The following is a 17,428-nucleotide window of genomic DNA, read 5'->3' as shown; positions in this document are numbered from 1 at the left end:
GGTACCTTTACTGGATGGATTCGTCGGTCGACGTGGAGAGGGGGGGACGGGAGAATGGGGAGAGGAGGGGGGCCATGGCTGGATTACGGCCCGTTCGAGTCGGAGGGGATTGGCGGGGGCGGGGGGAGGAGGAAGCGGTCGGCGCTTTTGATCTCAGCCGCGGGCGCCGACAAAGCGTTCATCCACTCTCCTACAACGGCGTGCTGTCTCGCGAGCAGGAGCGCGACAATGCGACCGGGCAAAGGAACGGGAGAGAGACAATGGATAAAAGCGAGCCAACCGGTAAGGTAGCGTGATACGGAGCAAGAAGGAAGAGAAGCGGAAAGAGAAAGCTTGAGCAATGCCGGACGAATGGTGCGCCACGGCGCGATGGGGGAAGGGCGAAAAACACTGGGAGACCCGAGAAACATATGGTGCGACCGACGAAGAGGCGCGTCCGTGTTAGAGGGAGACGGAACGGGCAGAAAAAGAGGGGTAGCGAGCAAAGAGAACGAGAAAGCGCGGCGTGCGCAACGGAGAAAGAGGAAAATAGGAAACAGAGATGGGTCGCGAGCGAGCGAGAACGAGATAGAGGAAAGGAGGGAAGCAAGGATAGAGGAAGAGGGGAACAGATCCGAAGATCCGTTCCACGATCTGGTGCTGTCGCGCTCGCTTTAGCATGGCACTGCCACTCCCTTCAGCCGGCCACACCAGCTTTGCTATTAATAAATAATGCTCCGTGATCCGCATTACAACTAAAGCGGCTCGTTTCGCTCGCCGGCTCTTTATGCCCGATACCTTGAACGCGTGGATGCCCGTGGCCTCTTCCGTATCACGTACGATCGACGATCTTTTTCGAGCGAAACGCTGAATGGACCGACTTACGGTTCGACGAAGTTCAGACGACTTTGAAGAACCTTGTGCTTCCGAGTCAGGCGGAGTACGATTTAGAACATTAGACGCAGCCACGCGCGAAGCCATTCGGCTTCTGCCGCTGTGCACGTTTTAATATGTATTTTATAAAACTTGTTCATGGAATTTATATTGTTTATACGTAAACTTTTATGCACCACAAATTAATTCTTTTTGGATTTTCTTATAATTACTTTTTTAAGACTAATGTATATCAAATTTTGATTTTTACTGTGAAGTTCCTTTGCTTCAATACGTAGGGGAATGGATAATGAAAAAACGGATTCTGAACGAAAAGAATTCCTGCTATTCCATTGTCGATAATATATACCGATTAAATTCTGACTTTTCAGCGGTCGGTAATGTGTATCAACTGCTGTGTCATTTGAATTCTGTTAAAGGACTGTACCATTTGTTGGTTCTTCAGATTTAAAAGTTTCAGAATTTAACATTTCAGAAAAAACCTTGAGAATTGGAGAATCTTTAGATTTATTAATTAATTTGTTTAAGCTTTTGAAAATTTGGTTATTTATAGATTTGAAAGTTTGTAAATTTGAAGAGCAGATATTTGGAACCATAGGAAATCAGAAATTTTTAAAATAAGAAAACTTGTAAGTCTTGAAATTTGTATTTCATCTTTTAAAATCAGAAGCAAATAGTAAAAACTATAATCTTATACGCTTCCTTAGTTAAAAGAATCTTATATTGCACCAAAGTGTACTTAACTGATTTTAATTATGAATTTCATTTCTGTGTTTGAAAATTGGATAAAAACTAACATACTTTTAACAAGAAACGTCAACTTACAAAAAATTCTATACAATACTTAATTTATCTCTATTCTTTATATTCACATTTATATTTGAATAATCACGAATTCCTTTTAAGAATAATATTTTAATTTCCAAATCATTTCATACATACCTGAAATTATATGTTACAAAAACTATGTATATATTTGTAATTCTCATTCTCTTACAAATATCAATGATGTATGTTAATATAGTCACGAAAATATAAAAAAAAGCGTCACTTAATGATAACATAACAACATGAGATGAAAAACATTGGAAGACTAATATTTTTTTATTGATTTTCGTATAAGCGCCAATCTTTGTTTGTGTGCTTCTGTAACTGTTGCTCGCTTGTATGGCCGTACCTCATCTGTACCAAAACCAGGGATCCACATATTCCAATTTCTTTCTAAAAAACATACATAACAAAACCTTATATAAAATTTGACTTATGGATTAATTATTATAGTAAATTAATTTGATTAAATATATTATATATAAAAAAAATATTCATTTTGCTATTTAGTTTTAAATTATTTACCTAAATGTAATTGCACATCTTTCACTTCTACAGTGTTAGCATGACGATGCTTAGCTAATAAACATGCTGCATTTACAGTTGTTTCTACAAAATCATCTGCCAGTTGTAAAAGCATTTCTTCGACTTCTTCATCTAGCTGTTCAGTAGGGTCTACTTCTTTTACAAGATCTTGCAATCGTGTTTTAGTTAGAAACTAGAATCAAAATAATAAAAGATTAAATAAGTAGGAAAGTTTATAAGTATTATGGTTTTATGACCTTATAATAATTTGTTGAAATTTTGGTTTTGTATTAATCTAACATTATAACTTCATAGAAAAACAATGTATATATAAATGAAAAATTAAAATAAATACCTGAGGAAAATCATTAAAAGAACTTTGGTGTTGTTGTGGTTGTTGTTGCTGCTGTGTGGATGGTTGTACAGATTGTTTTGGTGATTGAGATACAAACTGTGCCTGCTGAGACTGATTCTGAGGCTGCAATATCTGTACCACTGTATTACCACCCTGTATATTAGGAACATTAGACGATGCCTGAGTATTTGGCCCTATTGATTGTAAACTGCCAAGTACAGGTGTTATGTCCGATCCTGTATTGGTAGTTTGTACAAGAGCTGTTTGTTGTGACATTTTTTAATCCTTTTATTTGTTATGTATTTTCCTTATTATTGTTAAGTAAATTCAAATAGTCGTAACTTATAAAACATAGCTATCTGTTATATCTATTATAATCATAAAATATTTTTTAATGACATAACTCTGTTTAGATCCAATGTTGTTATGTTATAGAAATAATATCAGTTCTTAACACTCAAGATTTACGCATATAGTGTTAATCTTTCGAACGTTTTAAATCACAATATCTTGAACGTCGCACTAAATATTTGTTCATATCGTGTGTCGGTTTCCGTAACATTCAATTCAGTTCATTACTTTATTATGCACAAAGTTTGTTATCCACTACCGAGCAAAACTGGCTTCTCCTAGGGAAAATGGCGCTGTAGGGAAAAAAGCTGCGTACCAACTGTCAAATACTGTAGCGAATAGTAGAGAAACTTTTCTCTATGTTGTCATTTTCCCTAGAGAAAACATACGACGATTTCTCGTTGAACAAATAATAAATCTTATGCATGAGCGCCTTCAGGTTGTGGGCGCTGTCATCGATAGAATCAAGATGGCCATGGTGTATTATAGAAAAGAAAATTCTAAACGTTTGAGTAACAATTTTTAATGATATACAATTATTAATCTACTACGAAGAATTTACTTTAGGTTATAACTGTGTTCGTAACGTTAATTGTTCTCACAAGAGCTGAGAATATCACACAAAAAAACCGAAAACGAAAATGGCACTTTTTGAGGCGAGCTGATCTCGTGAGGAATCTCCGATGTCAACGGGGAAAATGATTTCCTTAGTTTTTTTGGCGATTTCGCCAGTGATCAAGGCGAATTGACTGATTGTAAGTTTTTTATCGTAGAGCAACTGTATTTGTTTATTACGAAAATAATGTATATTTGAACGTTGTTAAAAAACACTGTAATTTGAAATAAATTATTTGTCGCTACCTTATTATTAATTAAAACAGGTGTATATACATATTTGAATATAAAATTATTAAAAAATGAACACATAGTTAGTAATTTAATTATTACATAAAATCATTATTTTGTATAAGATATTCTGCAGTTAATTTAATTATACTGTTTATCCCATAAGAATGTATACATTAAATCTGCAAAATAGTTTATCATAATTCATCTATTTTTCTATTGTATTCATCTCTTCTAGCGATACTTCAGTAACAAGTATGACTTCTTCTTTAAATCGAAAACGAAGCTCATCTGTTAGTTTTACGAGAGCTAAGGATGATAGCGAAGATGCTACGGATGAAATCCATATATCTTTGGCACCATATATACAAACATATTTGGCACACAGTGGTCAGGGACTCGGATGTTGTGGAATTAGCCTTCCAGTACCATTTGAGCGTGCTGCCTCAAGGTCTTGGTGGAACCCTAAATTTGATTCAGAAATACTTGAAGAACAATTTAGAAGAAGTGCCTTTCCACAAATAAGATTAAGATTTCGGTACATAGTAAAATATTGTTTATTCTATTCGCATAGTAAATGTTACATTAATGTGTATCATTTTAGGTATGCCCTAACATATATCTTGCTAGTTTCTTTGTCATGGTTGACATATTTTGTTGTAATTGGAACAGAGCATAGTACTACAACATGGCCAGCTATAGCAGCAATTTTTAGTACCGTTGGAATAATGGTATCAGCAGTTTTATATCTAACGCATACCGATTATTACCAAAAGTGTGTGCTGCAAACTTCACTAGGAGTTGCATTCATACTTTGCATTTTGTCATTACTTTTCCTTACAATAGTTCCACCTTATATAGATGGCCTAACTCTAGTTGGACATTTCGCTCTATGTTCAGAAATTCTGTTGTTAATTTACACTGTGTTGCCAATGCCACTCTATGCCTGTTTGGGAATATCAACAGTTTATTCTGTTCTATTTGAATTTTTAACTGCCTATTTATATGGTACTAAAGCTGCAAGAGAGAAGTTTTTCAGTGAACTCACGTTACCAAATATTTCTACAGAGAATGATACGATAATAGACTACAGGAAATTATCAACAGCTATGTATTCTTCTTTGAGAAATTTTAATAATAGTCAATTTTCAAGTGTGATGCAAGATAACAACGAATATATAACTACAACTATGAAAACAATGTCGTATTCCCAAGATTCAAAATTGTTATCTGTTCTTGGAATGAACTTGTCTAATCAAGAACCCATGCTTGGAAAAGCATTTGGAATTCTAAATAATATAAATTCCAATGTAGTATCGACAATAGTTAATATTCATAATTCCACTGTAAATGCTTCTTCTAATGATTTAATTTCCAAAGATATAAACGATGCAACTTCGATATTGGGAGGAACTGTATTTACCCGTAAGAACGGTGAAATGTCAAATTATTTTTTAAGTAGCAACATATCTAATCAATCATTTTCGGACGACAATTATTTTTCTACAAGCCTTGGGATAAGAATTTTAATGCAAGTTTGCATTCATCTGATAGGTATACATATTTTAATAATGACTTTTGTAAGAATGCGTGGTACGTTTATGAAGGTCGGCCAATCTTTATTAGTCCGGCGTCAATTAGAAATGGAGAAACAGCTTAAAGAAAAGATGATTCACTCTGTGATGCCGCCTAAAGTTGCGGATTGGTTAATGGAAGAAAGCGAGCGTGAAAGAGAGCGCGAGGATTCTTTGAAGAAAGGATCAATACCGTCCAATAACACGGATATCCGTTCATTATTTCGACCATTTAACATGCATTCAATGGAAAATGTTAGTATTTTGTTCGCTGATATTGTTGGATTTACACGAATGAGTTCGAATAAGACTGCAGAAGAATTGGTAGGCATTTTAAATGATCTTTTCGAAAGATTCGATGATCTGTGCGAACATCATGGATGCGAGAAAATTTCTACATTGGGAGACTGTTATTATTGTGTAAGTGGATGTCCAGAGCCAAGATCTGACCATGCAAAATGTTGCATTGAAATGGGACTAGGTATATTACTTTCTGTATCACATTGTATAAACATGTGTACGAAGAATAATTTTTATGTGTTTTTATAACAGCTATGATAGAAGCTATAAAACAATTTGATATTGAAAGGAGAGAGGGTGTTAACATGAGAGTTGGAGTACATACTGGAACTGTGCTCTGTGGAATTGTAGGTACTAAACGATTCAAGTTCGATGTTTGGTCTAATGATGTTAGTTTGGCAAATAAATTAGAAAGCACAGGAAAACCAGGAAGAGTTCATTTAAGTGAGAATACATTAAGTTTTCTTGATGATCGATATATCACTGAAGATGGAGAATTAATAAATGGTATTACTATTAATATTATTATATTAAAAAATATACATTCCAGTTTTGCAGGAATTAAGATGTTTTCCTTTTCAGGTATTAAAACGTATTTCATCAAAGGTCGAAGATCAGATTTTACTAATCAATTTATAATGAATATCACATCTCCGAAAAGTATATCGCCTTTGATGCAGTCACGTCATCGTTTGGCCTCATGTAATAGTCAGTCTAAATCAAAGTATCACTATCTCCATATGGTTACTAATCCAAGTAATTATAGAATGAAAGCGAATTCTTTACCAAGTATTCTAGATTCCGAAAACGGCGATACTGATACAATGGATGAAAAGGAAACTGCAAATAAAAGTCCAACATCCGTTGCTAGTTACGGAAAAAAAAAGTTACGGAATAAACCTTGGAGATATTTACAAAGACAACGAACTACCGAAGAAATGACTCCCTTAGAAATGGAGGAAGCTAAAGCAATTATTGCTGAAAGAACAAAAACTGAATCTCATTCGTACGAAGATCGTAATGGATTTAGGCAGGTCAAAATCACGTTAAAAATATTCTTATTTTAACTATAAATCATATTATCTTGTTTGTATATAAGTCAAATTTCTTTACAGAACACATCTCAAAATGATGTTGAAATGGATCCAAATCCTGTACCTTCTAGTCCTTTATTATCTGGTCAAGAGCCACTCAGTCGTGCCTCTTCTATGTGTAGTAGAAAAGATTCTGGAATCAGAAGTAATAGCAGGCGTAGCAGTATACAGCAACAGGTATACATATTTATATTATATATTATTTGAAAAACATTTTAATTCTAAAATTTCAATGAACAGCAATATCAGCATACATCTTTTCCCCCTGCAGTTAATTTTCACATTTTAGCTGTTTATGATGAATGGTATGGCTCAAGGAGACTTATTAGCACACAGAGTGAGTGGCTATTATACGTCTAGTTCGACGTTAAACTCTGTCCAAGAGCCATCGTCCTCGGTACCGCCTTATCCGTTTCCACCAGCAGTCACGGATACCTTTGGTGCATGTTTTCATAAGTTAAGAAAACAGTCCGATTTACAGTTAATCAGGTGACTAAATTGTATAACTTTTATCATTGGTGTAGGTTAGGATCTAGGTTAGGATCAGAGTAGATCTGGTGATACGTTGATGTCATTAGTAAAATTAGGAGACTTAAAACAAAAATTTTAATTACACCAATGACCATTAAAGAAATCTTGTTTCATAAGTAACATAATTTTGTTTTTTATGGAAGGTGCGTTCAAGACAACGTCAGTTCTCAACGGTCATACTTCGTGAAGCCGCCACTATCGAGTTTGACACTTTTCTTCAAGAACAAAGAAATGGAAAAGGAGTACAGAGAGAATGCTCACAAGGTTAGCGAATGTATCAGTGGCAACCCACCCACCTTGGCTACCTCGAGATTCAACACGTACTTTGATATTTTAATATCGGCATTAGTTTACACTGCCGTTTCAGTCTCGCTTTTCTTACTTTGCGAGCCAACTTTATACTACATGATATTTTTTGTATGTGCCACCACCATCCAAATTATAGCTGTGTCGCTTTGTGTTCGTCAACTGTTGTATCCGAATATGATCCATGGGACGTTGACGCAACAGTTATTTAAGTTTTTCTTACAATGGTACCCTTGGCACATCTGCGGTGCAATCCTAGTCGGGTTACCGATCATTTCTATTCTTCTCAACTATACATGTAGCAACTTTCATAGTTTGAACAATTTCGAATATTACTACGGCTACTTGATCTTCGTCGGTCTGGTCCACTTTTGTAATTTCACGCAACTGAACTGCTGGATGAAGAATTTTCTTGTAACATTCATGGGTGTGCTATTTCTTTTTCTCATAGTGAATCAGGTATCATACAGTCAAAAAAATCTTGGTACCCAACTCGCCAATAGTTCAGTGCATTATCTACCTCCTTCAATGGGTCGTCAATTTAATGAAAGTAAAACTGCTTTCATGAGGCAACGGGAGGTAGAAATCCGATACAACGAAAGATTGTACAACTCCGAGATTTTTTTAGACATGATACTTCTGCTTCTGCTAGTTTGGTTCTTAAACCGTGAGTTCGAGATCAGTTATAGGTTAAGTTTTCACGGGAACGCGGTGGCTGCCCGCGATAAAAGTCGCGTGCAGTCTATGAAAAATCAAGCCGATTGGCTTCTGCATAATATTATACCAAAATACGTAGCCGACCAGTTGAAGACCACCGCCAAGTATTCGCAGAATCACAAGGCTGTGGGCATTATATTTGCAAGTATAGTAAATTTCAACGAGCTCTACGACGAGTCTTATCTAGGAGGTAAAGAATATCTGCGTGTGCTGAACGAGTTAATCGGCGACTTCGACGAACTGCTAGAAAAACCAGAATTCTCGAACGTGGAGAAGATCAAAACGATCGGTAGCACCTTTATGGCAGCGAGTGGTTTGAACCCACAAGTCAGACAACAAGGTGAACACGAGTATACGCATCTTTTTCAATTGATAGACTTTGCTATGGCGATGCACAAGGTAATAAATGACTTCAACCGAGATTTGTTAGGCTTTAAATTGATCTTGAGAATCGGCTTTAATTATGGAGACGTTACCGCTGGCGTGATTGGAGCTACGAAGTTGTACTATGATATTTGGGGCGACGCTGTAAATATAGCATCCAGAATGGATTCGACCGGAGTCGCTGGAAGAATACAAGTGGCCAAGAATACTTTGGATGTTCTCGCAGAACGATACGAGTTTGAACCACGTGGCCAAGTTTATGTTAAAGGGAAAGATAATATGGACGTGTTTCTATTAATAGGAAAGAAGAGCGATGATACAACGATAAGCACTTGAACATTTTTAATGCGCATTGGCGTAACTAGGACTTCTAGAATGGGCTGGCCTCCAGATTTATTCCTAGGGTCAATGACGCAAATTAGATTTTGGAAATTTAAGAACTGTTTGGAAATTTGAAACTGTGTGCTATTATTCAGTTACGCCAACGCCTAAAGTCAATGAAGTCGAATGAACTGTTAATGGGATTATTTTGCACGTTACACTTAACATCGAGCATATGATCTTTTCCGGATCAGGCTTCTAGCGATCTCGCAAGAATTGTATAAATTTGCGGTAGGTATACCGTCGGCGTAACACGTGAACATAATACGTACCTTACTCTTCGATTGCTCGCTCATTAAAGATATTTATTCTTAATGAAATATTCACTGTATTTTTTTACGTAATTTAAGGGTATCAGAGACCTACCAAAACCTACCTTTATAAAAAGTACAAAATCGAATCAATTTTAAAATAATGAAATTTCTCCTGATATTGTTATGAAGAAAAAAAGATTTGTGCTAAACGTATATCGAGATAAATAGTACGCATCATTAATGTTTGTATGCTTATTGAATGAATGAACGAGTGAACGTGTAAATGACCGGCTCTGGTTGTCAACAGTTCCTAGTATAAAAGTGCGACTTATCTGATAACTGCTAGTTATCATATATGTAAAAAGCTTTCAGATAATTTCCGAATCATCGTATGAGATTATATGATCTTTTTGTGGTAGTCAAAATTCTAATTGGATATAAAAATATGTCAGGTCACTCTCAAAGTATCAACATTTTAAGATACCTCGAATCTCAAACTGTTCTTTAAGACTTGTTCAGTTATGGTGGAGTCTTAAATCTATCGCTGTTGTAATTACATTTATTCAGTGTGTATCATTATTCGCACTATATAGGGAATATTATGCGGAGGAAAACCTGTTTTAAGGTTACTATAAATCTCGCAAATATAGTACATTGGAATCTCGCTATATGACCGATGGCACTAAAATTGTGAAATGAGCCATATAAAGAATCTGAAAGTTATTAATTTGAATATGTCAGAGTTTGTGAATTTAAAAAATTAAAACTACATTCCTGAATTTGAATCTCACTATATGACCTTCGATGGCACTATAGGAGTGAATAAAAATTGTGAAATGAGCCTTATCAATTGAACTCGAAAGTTATCAATTTGAATATGTCAGTTTGTAAATTGAAAAAATTAAACTACATTCCTGAATTTGAAAAACGAGCCATAAAACGAGACTGCAGTGTACTCTATAATTCCATGCCAAGTTTTGCATTCTGTTTTAGTTGGACGATGATAGAAATTACTTAACATTATTTCAAGATTAATTGCATAAACTATCGCATCAATAATAAAACTGTATACTTCATAAATTACCATTCCGTCATTTTTAATCTAACGTTTATCTTTTTCTTTGTTAATTATCGGTTACAGGATAATACAAAACGGCTATAAAAATTGTGAAATATTTTTCTCAACATTTTACTGGAATTGTACTTCAAACAGTTTGTATATAGAGATTCAATACATAAATCTCTTTCAATCTTTCATGTTTGTATGCGCATTAGACTTGTACAAAAATTACAAAAGGTCTCTTGAATTATAGCATTTTCTTATCCGTACTTATCTCCGAATGGATCAGTGAATTTTGTATAAAAGTAGATTTATAAATTTGTATATGTAAATGGAGTATTGAACAAAGCATTTCGTTATTACTTTCAGACTTTTTTGACTGATAATAAAATTTGTAGTTGAAACATAATTGATTATATTTAACAAGACATAATTTCGTGGAATGTTATCGTTTCAACGTATGTATACCAAACAAGAAATTTATCATATTTAAAATTTCACAGTCTTTATCACATTTTATTCTCTTTTTGTCTTTAACGATATCTCATTGTATAACTTTTAAATTCGATTTGTGATGATTGTCTTCTATTATCGATCATTAACTAATTCAAAGTACCGTTAATTATGTGATGTGTAATGGTAATCATGTAACATAGTAATCTGATTTCTCATGCGATAGCTGCAATGCTGTATTATTCACAACAATGAAACATAATCGAAGCAACTGAAAATAGTAACAATAAAACATGGAAATGTTATGTAGTTCGATTAATAACTAATATTGAATAAGATCCACGTAACAAGCATTTGAAATGCATCTTCGTCAATTTTAAACGATAAATAAAAAGTTGCATTTAATACGGCTGTAGCGCATATTAAATAAAACTTGTTAAACGAAGAAAGTTTGTAACAGTTAAAAATAGAAAAAAAAAGAAATACCTAAATAAACTTTAGTACAATAAAACAATGATCGGTGTGAAACATATAACGTATAAACGCTTGCGAATGTACTAAGAAACGTACGCACTTTCTTGTTGTTTAAAAACAATTATAATCGATTCGAATACAAACTTTTATACGAAATAGTAAAATTGATTTTTTATAAATCAACAACCGTTGTATTGTACATTAGCGAAATGTTTACAAAAATCTGTACTACACATCGTGTGATCGTTGAAAACCATGCTCTGCTTTACATTGTTACAAGAGATTTTATGTAAATCCAAAGGAATAATAATAAATGCGTGAGACTTAATATACAATTGTTCGGGAAAACATACTTAATATCCATTTAAAATTTGTCTTATTACATGTGTTGCATGTTCTTTAGCGACGAATGTCTTATGTTACACGTGCGTAATTGTACGCACCATACACACACATTACATACATACATACACACGCGTGTGCGTGTACACTCTGCATACTCACAAGACAAAATGTTTTCTGTATAGGTCGAAGTCCCGGGTCAAAAATAGGAGGGCTTCACAAATAACACTGGTTTAATTTCTTTTTTTACACATTATTCACAGTTGACGTTAAATGCGTGCGTAAGCGTACTTTCATTTCAATTTTTATCCCTTTATTTCTAACAGATGCGTCGATACTCGCATCACCAAATTGTGTACACGTGTTTAACTTCACAAATAATTTAAAAATGAAAAGAAAATGCTCGAATAGACTTATTCTATGAAGTCCTCTTATTTTAGTTACAGGATCCCTTCATGCAGATAGTTTAATCTTTCTTTCTTCTTAATAGGAAATCGCTTTTACGATGATTTATTACTATTTATCAGTTTAACCCACGTGCACGCAATATTGTCATCTAGATGTAGTTTCTGCTACGTAGACCCAGCAAATAAAGCTGCAAAACCACTATCAGTCGCATTTTCGGATATTTCATCCACGCGTACAGCCTGCTGTTTCCCAAAAACTTCTATTCGTGGCAAATTGTCTATTTTAACTTCTTTACGAAATAACTGGCCAACACTACGTCCAATAAGCTGTACAATAAACGCAGTATAAATTTAAATAAACCTTAGTTTATTATACAATACTATACACTATTTATTATACAATTATTTATAAAAAATACTTACTTGGTTCGTGATCTTCTTAAATAGATCTTTCTTTCCCTTTTCAACTTTATTTCCTTTGGTACTAATCACCGACATTTTTTCGTCGAAACGTTGTAGGTCTGTAGGATTAACACCAGGAATTTGTTGCATCACTTCGATAATATTAGGGAACTTAGGTCGTAGGCATTCATAAACTTGTGCGCCCAACGTTATCAAGGAACCTTGATTAGCTTCGTGTTGTCCATGAAGTTGTAGACCTTGAAGAATAGCTACCATAATGTGAGCAGCCATAGCAGGTGTTAAACTGCCATCAGCTGCTAATGCTCGTACTACTGGCCCAGTTAACATTGTAGCTTTTAAACTTGCATTGGAATCATTCCAAGCCAAAGCCCTAAATAAATCAAAAGAATTATGTTGCAGCTGTATTCTACTTCAATAGTAAATCAGATTGAAATCATTTATTACCCTAAAACGCACAGGACCACACTGTGACACGTCGATGGATGTCGAAGGACAACAGCTCCCAATTCGCTAACAACTTCAGCGACTATACTGTTTCCTCGTGATGACGGAGGATCAATGGCCATACCTCCGCTATCCTGTTCCATAGTATCAGGAGGTGTTGCATCGCTAGCAGCACCGCCGACAAGGGCTACTTTTAACACATCTACAAAATCTCTTGTCAGATTTCGATTTAACATGTCAGCGATAACTTCTTGCGTATCAGTATTTTCCTCGTCCAAACCACCAGATTCATAGAGGTGTGCAATGTACTGCCACTTGGTACTTAATCTATGGCACACTGTGAAAGATAATTGAACAGTTAATGAACAGAAGAGATATAAGAATAAACGTAAGATAGGAGTATCTTACTATGCGTAGAAACATGAGCCAATACAGGTACAAGAACACTTTCATAAAATGCAGGTGGACAAGAATATATAAATGGCTTCATGAAAACACGTATAATTGGTCGTAATCTATAGTCAGGAATCATCTGAAATAAACAAACAGAATCTGTTTTAAGGAATAGACAAAAATCTTTTCTCCATTTTTGATTTAGCAATATACCGCGTTCAGTTGAAATAAAGAATGAAACACAAAATTACCTCCATGTTAGAGAAAACCGAATTGATAAGCGCTGGTGCTAAACCGGGTAATTGATAGAAATCTCTTCCAATCATATGGCATCCACTACCCAGCATATGATAGCAGAGGTCGTGAATAGTAGTGAGAAACGACTGCATTCGAGCTAAAGCGGTAAAAGAAGATTGATCCGGTTCAGAAGTGTTATCACTTGCTGTATTTAAACCTAAAAGATTTGCTTTCTCCACTTCCAATAATTCATGAGCATTTTTATAGCCCTAGAGGAAAATAGAGTTAATAGTTGATATTCCTTAAATGTTAAATGAGAAAGATATGAATGTTTCTGTTACCTCGGACAAGGCTGATAAAGCAGAAGGAGTGAAGAGAGCATTCATGGTTCTGAGCAACGCAAAAAGTGTGGGCAGTACTGGGATCACATGTGGTGTAGCAGGATTTCTGTACACTGGATTTCCACTTTCACTAAGTGCAGCAACAAAACTGCCTCTTGCAGCACGATCTGGATCATCTGGTATACTACACCGCTTCACAACACACAATATCGTACAAATGCAAATCATTAAGTCACTTCGATTTTGACCCGCTGGATCATCCGTTATGTTTTCAGCTGGAGGTCGATCTAATCCTACAAATCTCATTAATTCTAATGGTCCTTTGAACGATTCAGATCCAAGTGTAATAAATTTTGCTGATGCATCACCAATTATCTCAGCAACAAATCTAGTTTGTCTTTCATAATCACAAAAATGATTTGATATCAGTAAAAGTGCTTCATAAAGTAAAGTTGTCTCCATCTTGGATAATGGGCTAGGTTCTCTTGCCAGGCCACGAACCATTGTATGTATTTGCTCGAAAACTGGGAGGAGTAACAGTGGATATTTTAAACTGATCTTGACCATCAAACTGGCTGCATGTCGCCTCACATTCTTTGCTGCTCTAGATCGAGTACCCTTTGTTTCACCAGGCGCTTCGAATACCAGGGCAGCAAAGATCTTCTCCAAAACTCTGGGCAAGATAGAAACTCCTGGCATAGTTATTGAACCAGTTGACATCGATAAAAACACAAACAGAGCACTGATGCAAGAAAGTAGTGCTGATAATAGCCAAGGATCTTGTGGGGAATAACCAAGGCATAGCTCCAACAATTGAAGGCCAGTTTGTACGCTTGGTCGTTCATTGATTAACAGAATTCTAGATACCACAGAATCCAAAGCTTGTGCAAGAGCTTCCCATTCAAGGTACTGTGGATCATTTTGGTCACTTTGATATCGAAGATCCGCCATTCCCTTTGTTATTTTAGCTGTTAACCATTGCTGTACATAGGTAAATGTTACTAAAGGCGCTATCATTGTTGCCTGTCTAAAGCCTTCTAATAAATCGGTTCTAAATCGATGAAGAAAAACATTGAACTCTTCTACCGAATCGTAATCTGCGAGACAATATGCACTCATTCCATTACTTTGCCTACTTTGTGGATACGCTATTTTTATTAATTTTGGCGCCGTATTTTCTACATATTTCGGTACATAAGTTAATAATAACGGATCTTGTTTTATCTGTTCGTGTTTAAACAACATTATCCAAATAGCGTTTGCCATGTGAGTTAATGTTAAACTTGAATACATGGTAAAAGTTAGTACGGTATCTAAAAATATGTTGAAATGCGTAGGACGAATGCTGGAACTATCATCTTTACCCCAAAGTGTACATAGTTGAGTTGCCATACCAGTTAACACCTAAATTTAAAATTAATATTAGTTACGTATTATAACTGTTAAAAATTAAAATGAAATTTGTACAAAGATTGTACACATAGATTTTTTGTCTTAATACTTTTTAATTGTATCTAAAAATGTTTTCATTTACCTGTGTAAGCTTCTTTAAAAACAAATAATGATTTTCATGAATCTCATTTGTTCCAGTAACAGGTGGTGCCATAGTTGCTGCTGTATAAATATATCTTAAAGCATCTTCAGAAAATAAAATCATTAGCTGTTTTCTGTCTTCAGCTTTCCCTTTACGATTTACAATTTGTAATAAGCATTCAGCAGCTGAACACTGAAATATTGGATCTCCTAACAGAAGACATAATATCTGAAGTAATCTACCATCCTCTGCCATAACATGAGTGATCGAGATCCATTCCACAAATCCAGTTAACGTAGACAATACAACCTTTTAATCCAGAATAAGTTTAAAATAATTTTAGAACTTTAATCAAGTATTTTATTCTTTAAAATCTTTGTATCAATTTACCTGTACAACTTTACTATGCGCTGCTGCTTCAGAAGTACAACCTAAACTATTCTTCTTTTGAAACTCAGAAAAATGTTGTTCCATTAATCTTAAAAAGAAACTAAAAATCTCAGCCATGTTGGTGTTAAGTGCTTGGTATATATCTTTCCTTCTTTGATTGGATTCTAATGTTTGTAAAAGTGCAACATCCTCTACCAGTCTTAAAAATACTAGAAGAACCAACTCCGTTTGACTTTCACCCCTTGTACATGCCTGACTAAGCTCTGCGAGCAGTGTAGGCCATTGTTGTGGCCACTCTCGTTTTATCATTTCCACTACAACACGAGAAAGTGCATCTTTAATATGAGCTTCCTCTTGTAATAATGGTTCTGTGCCTTCTTGAAGTAGTTTCATTGCATTCTCCTTTATAAATATTTTTTCTGACTGTGATATTTGTGTCCATCGATATTTAATACAATGTTCCATTAATTGTAACCCAAAATGACGAACCACAGGACTTCTGTTTGGAGCTTTTTGTGCTAAATATAATCCACATTGTGCACAGAGAGGAGATGATTCTTTAAATCGTTCACAAGCATTATATACTTCTAAACGTTGCTGCTGTGGAACATTTGGTGACATCATCACTTCTACCACTTGAGCAAGTTCTGCTGATATTTGGGCAACATTGCCCACCCCGAACTCCATTCCGACTTACTTTGCTGTAATTAAAAATAATAACTGATTAGAATCTTCTATAACAATTTTAATATGAATTATATTATACAGATAAAATAGTTAATTTTCTGTGTAAGAATCTTAAATTTCTTTTTATTAGAACTAGTGTAATAATATTATTGTTAAATATATTAGATTTATATTTTAATTTGAAATAATAATACATTACCTATATGTACAAAAAGCAACTCGTGGAAAATATTAAAGTTCCATATGTTTTACGAAAATTTATATAAATTACTATAATTCGTAATAAATTTAAATGATGTAAAATCGCGTAATTACAGTGCAAGAAAAACACGAGGCCAGGCAACTTGTAAAGTATGCTTAACATGCCCTGCTAAGCATGCCTTGACAGAAGGCACTTACCTCGTAACGTGATCGTAGATCGAGATGGATCGAAGATACACGTTTGGCAAAATATCTGCCAATATGGTTTGTCAATTCATATCTAATAGTCTCGTAAGGAGTTAAAAACTCGCGGCGTGTACATACAAGCAGTGATCTTATATTTAGTCAAAGAAGTTCGATTCTGGGAGATATGCGGCACGTTGAACGATTACATATAGCATACGTAAAGTATGTACTGCCCTCTACATCGTTTAAATTTAATCTAACCTCACCTTACAGTGCATACATGTTTTTTATGTTTATATGAATTGCAATAGCAGGTGTATATAATGTATAATTATTCGTAACAGTTGTATTATAGGTAAAATTTACAAATTGGGGAAAGATTTTAATATTTGTACCTTTCATAAAAGTTTAGTGAAAATTGTTTTAGTTAAATTTTGGGACTAGTTTTCTTTGTAGAAGTTTAGAGGTTATGCCGGTGATCTTTTGTCGGTCGTGACACAAGCACACGTCTTGTATCGAAAACGACAATACCAATAC

General features: G+C 34.9%; 3 protein-coding genes across 6 annotated transcripts; 1 reads left to right on the top strand and 2 right to left on the bottom strand.

The window, feature by feature from the left end:
* Window positions 1-1,768: 1,768 nt before the first annotated feature.
* On the bottom strand, window positions 1,769-3,208 carry Taf12 (TATA-box binding protein associated factor 12). Its single transcript, XM_003702418.3, has 3 exons — window positions 2,582-3,208; window positions 2,227-2,419; window positions 1,769-2,094 (listed from the first exon to the last, which is right to left on the bottom strand). Exons 1-3 carry the CDS (start codon window positions 2,855-2,857, stop codon window positions 1,967-1,969), a joined length of 597 nt encoding a protein of 198 aa, XP_003702466.1. The 5' UTR covers window positions 2,858-3,208; the 3' UTR covers window positions 1,769-1,966.
* Window positions 3,209-3,378: 170 nt separating this feature from the next.
* Window positions 3,379-11,641, top strand: Ac13E (Adenylyl cyclase 13E). Of its 2 annotated transcripts, XM_012283323.2 has the most exons (9): window positions 3,379-3,687; window positions 4,017-4,316; window positions 4,383-5,332; window positions 5,405-5,833; window positions 5,905-6,159; window positions 6,235-6,686; window positions 6,768-6,923; window positions 7,036-7,235; window positions 7,421-11,641. In XM_012283323.2, the coding sequence occupies exons 2-9, from the start codon at window positions 4,036-4,038 to the stop codon at window positions 9,018-9,020; spliced, it is 4,323 nt and encodes a 1,440-aa protein (XP_012138713.1). In that variant the 5' UTR covers window positions 3,379-3,687; window positions 4,017-4,035; the 3' UTR covers window positions 9,021-11,641. The 2 variants fall into 2 exon arrangements, with proteins under 2 accessions (XP_012138713.1, XP_012138712.1); XM_012283322.2 differs by having other exon boundaries at window positions 3,380-3,687; window positions 4,383-5,833.
* On the bottom strand, window positions 11,631-17,427 carry Ranbp21 (exportin-5-like protein Ranbp21). Of its 3 annotated transcripts, none has more exons than XM_076537107.1 (9): window positions 17,287-17,427; window positions 15,818-16,518; window positions 15,428-15,736; window positions 13,894-15,297; window positions 13,567-13,821; window positions 13,331-13,454; window positions 12,923-13,259; window positions 12,479-12,848; window positions 11,631-12,382 (listed from the first exon to the last, which is right to left on the bottom strand). In XM_076537107.1, the coding sequence occupies exons 2-9, from the start codon at window positions 16,502-16,504 to the stop codon at window positions 12,221-12,223; spliced, it is 3,648 nt and encodes a 1,215-aa protein (XP_076393222.1). In that variant the 5' UTR covers window positions 16,505-16,518; window positions 17,287-17,427; the 3' UTR covers window positions 11,631-12,220. The 3 variants fall into 3 exon arrangements, with proteins under 3 accessions (XP_076393222.1, XP_003702464.1, XP_076393221.1); XM_003702416.3 differs by lacking the exon at window positions 17,287-17,427 and adding an exon at window positions 16,904-17,122; XM_076537106.1 differs by lacking the exon at window positions 17,287-17,427 and adding an exon at window positions 16,704-16,864.
* Between the last annotated feature and the right edge of the window lies 1 nt (window position 17,428).

The sequence above is a fragment of the Megachile rotundata genome, chromosome 11 (assembly GCF_050947335.1).
Source record: "Megachile rotundata isolate GNS110a chromosome 11, iyMegRotu1, whole genome shotgun sequence".
Classification (NCBI taxonomy): Eukaryota; Metazoa; Arthropoda; class Insecta; order Hymenoptera; family Megachilidae; genus Megachile; species Megachile rotundata.
The sequence above is the reverse complement of the archived record's forward strand: the minus strand, read 5'-3'. Positions and strand labels throughout refer to the sequence as shown.

Bases quoted from the DNA above. Each gene is read 5' to 3' on its own strand.
- Taf12 (XM_003702418.3), bottom strand. From the start codon at position 2,857: ATGTCACAACAAACAGCTCTTGTACAAACTACCAATACAGGATCGGAC. The intron at 2,420-2,581 runs GTATTTATTTTA...TTTTGATTCTAG, and splicing joins CTTTTAATGATTTTCCTCAG to TTTCTAACTAAAACACGATT. The intron at 2,095-2,226 runs GTAAATAATTTA...TATGTTTTTTAG, and splicing joins AGATGTGCAATTACATTTAG to AAAGAAATTGGAATATGTGG.
- Ac13E (XM_012283322.2), top strand. From the start codon at position 4,036: ATGACTTCTTCTTTAAATCGAAAACGAAGCTCATCTGTTAGTTTTACG. The intron at 6,924-7,035 runs GTATACATATTT...TTCACATTTTAG, and splicing joins GTAGCAGTATACAGCAACAG to CTGTTTATGATGAATGGTAT. The intron at 7,236-7,420 runs GTGACTAAATTG...TTTTTATGGAAG, and splicing joins TCCGATTTACAGTTAATCAG to GTGCGTTCAAGACAACGTCA.
- Ranbp21 (XM_076537107.1), bottom strand. From the start codon at position 16,504: ATGGAGTTCGGGGTGGGCAATGTTGCCCAAATATCAGCAGAACTTGCT. The intron at 15,737-15,817 runs GTAAATTGATAC...CTGGATTAAAAG, and splicing joins CGCATAGTAAAGTTGTACAG to GTTGTATTGTCTACGTTAAC. The intron at 13,260-13,330 runs GTAAGATACTCC...TATCTTTCACAG, and splicing joins GGCTCATGTTTCTACGCATA to TGTGCCATAGATTAAGTACC.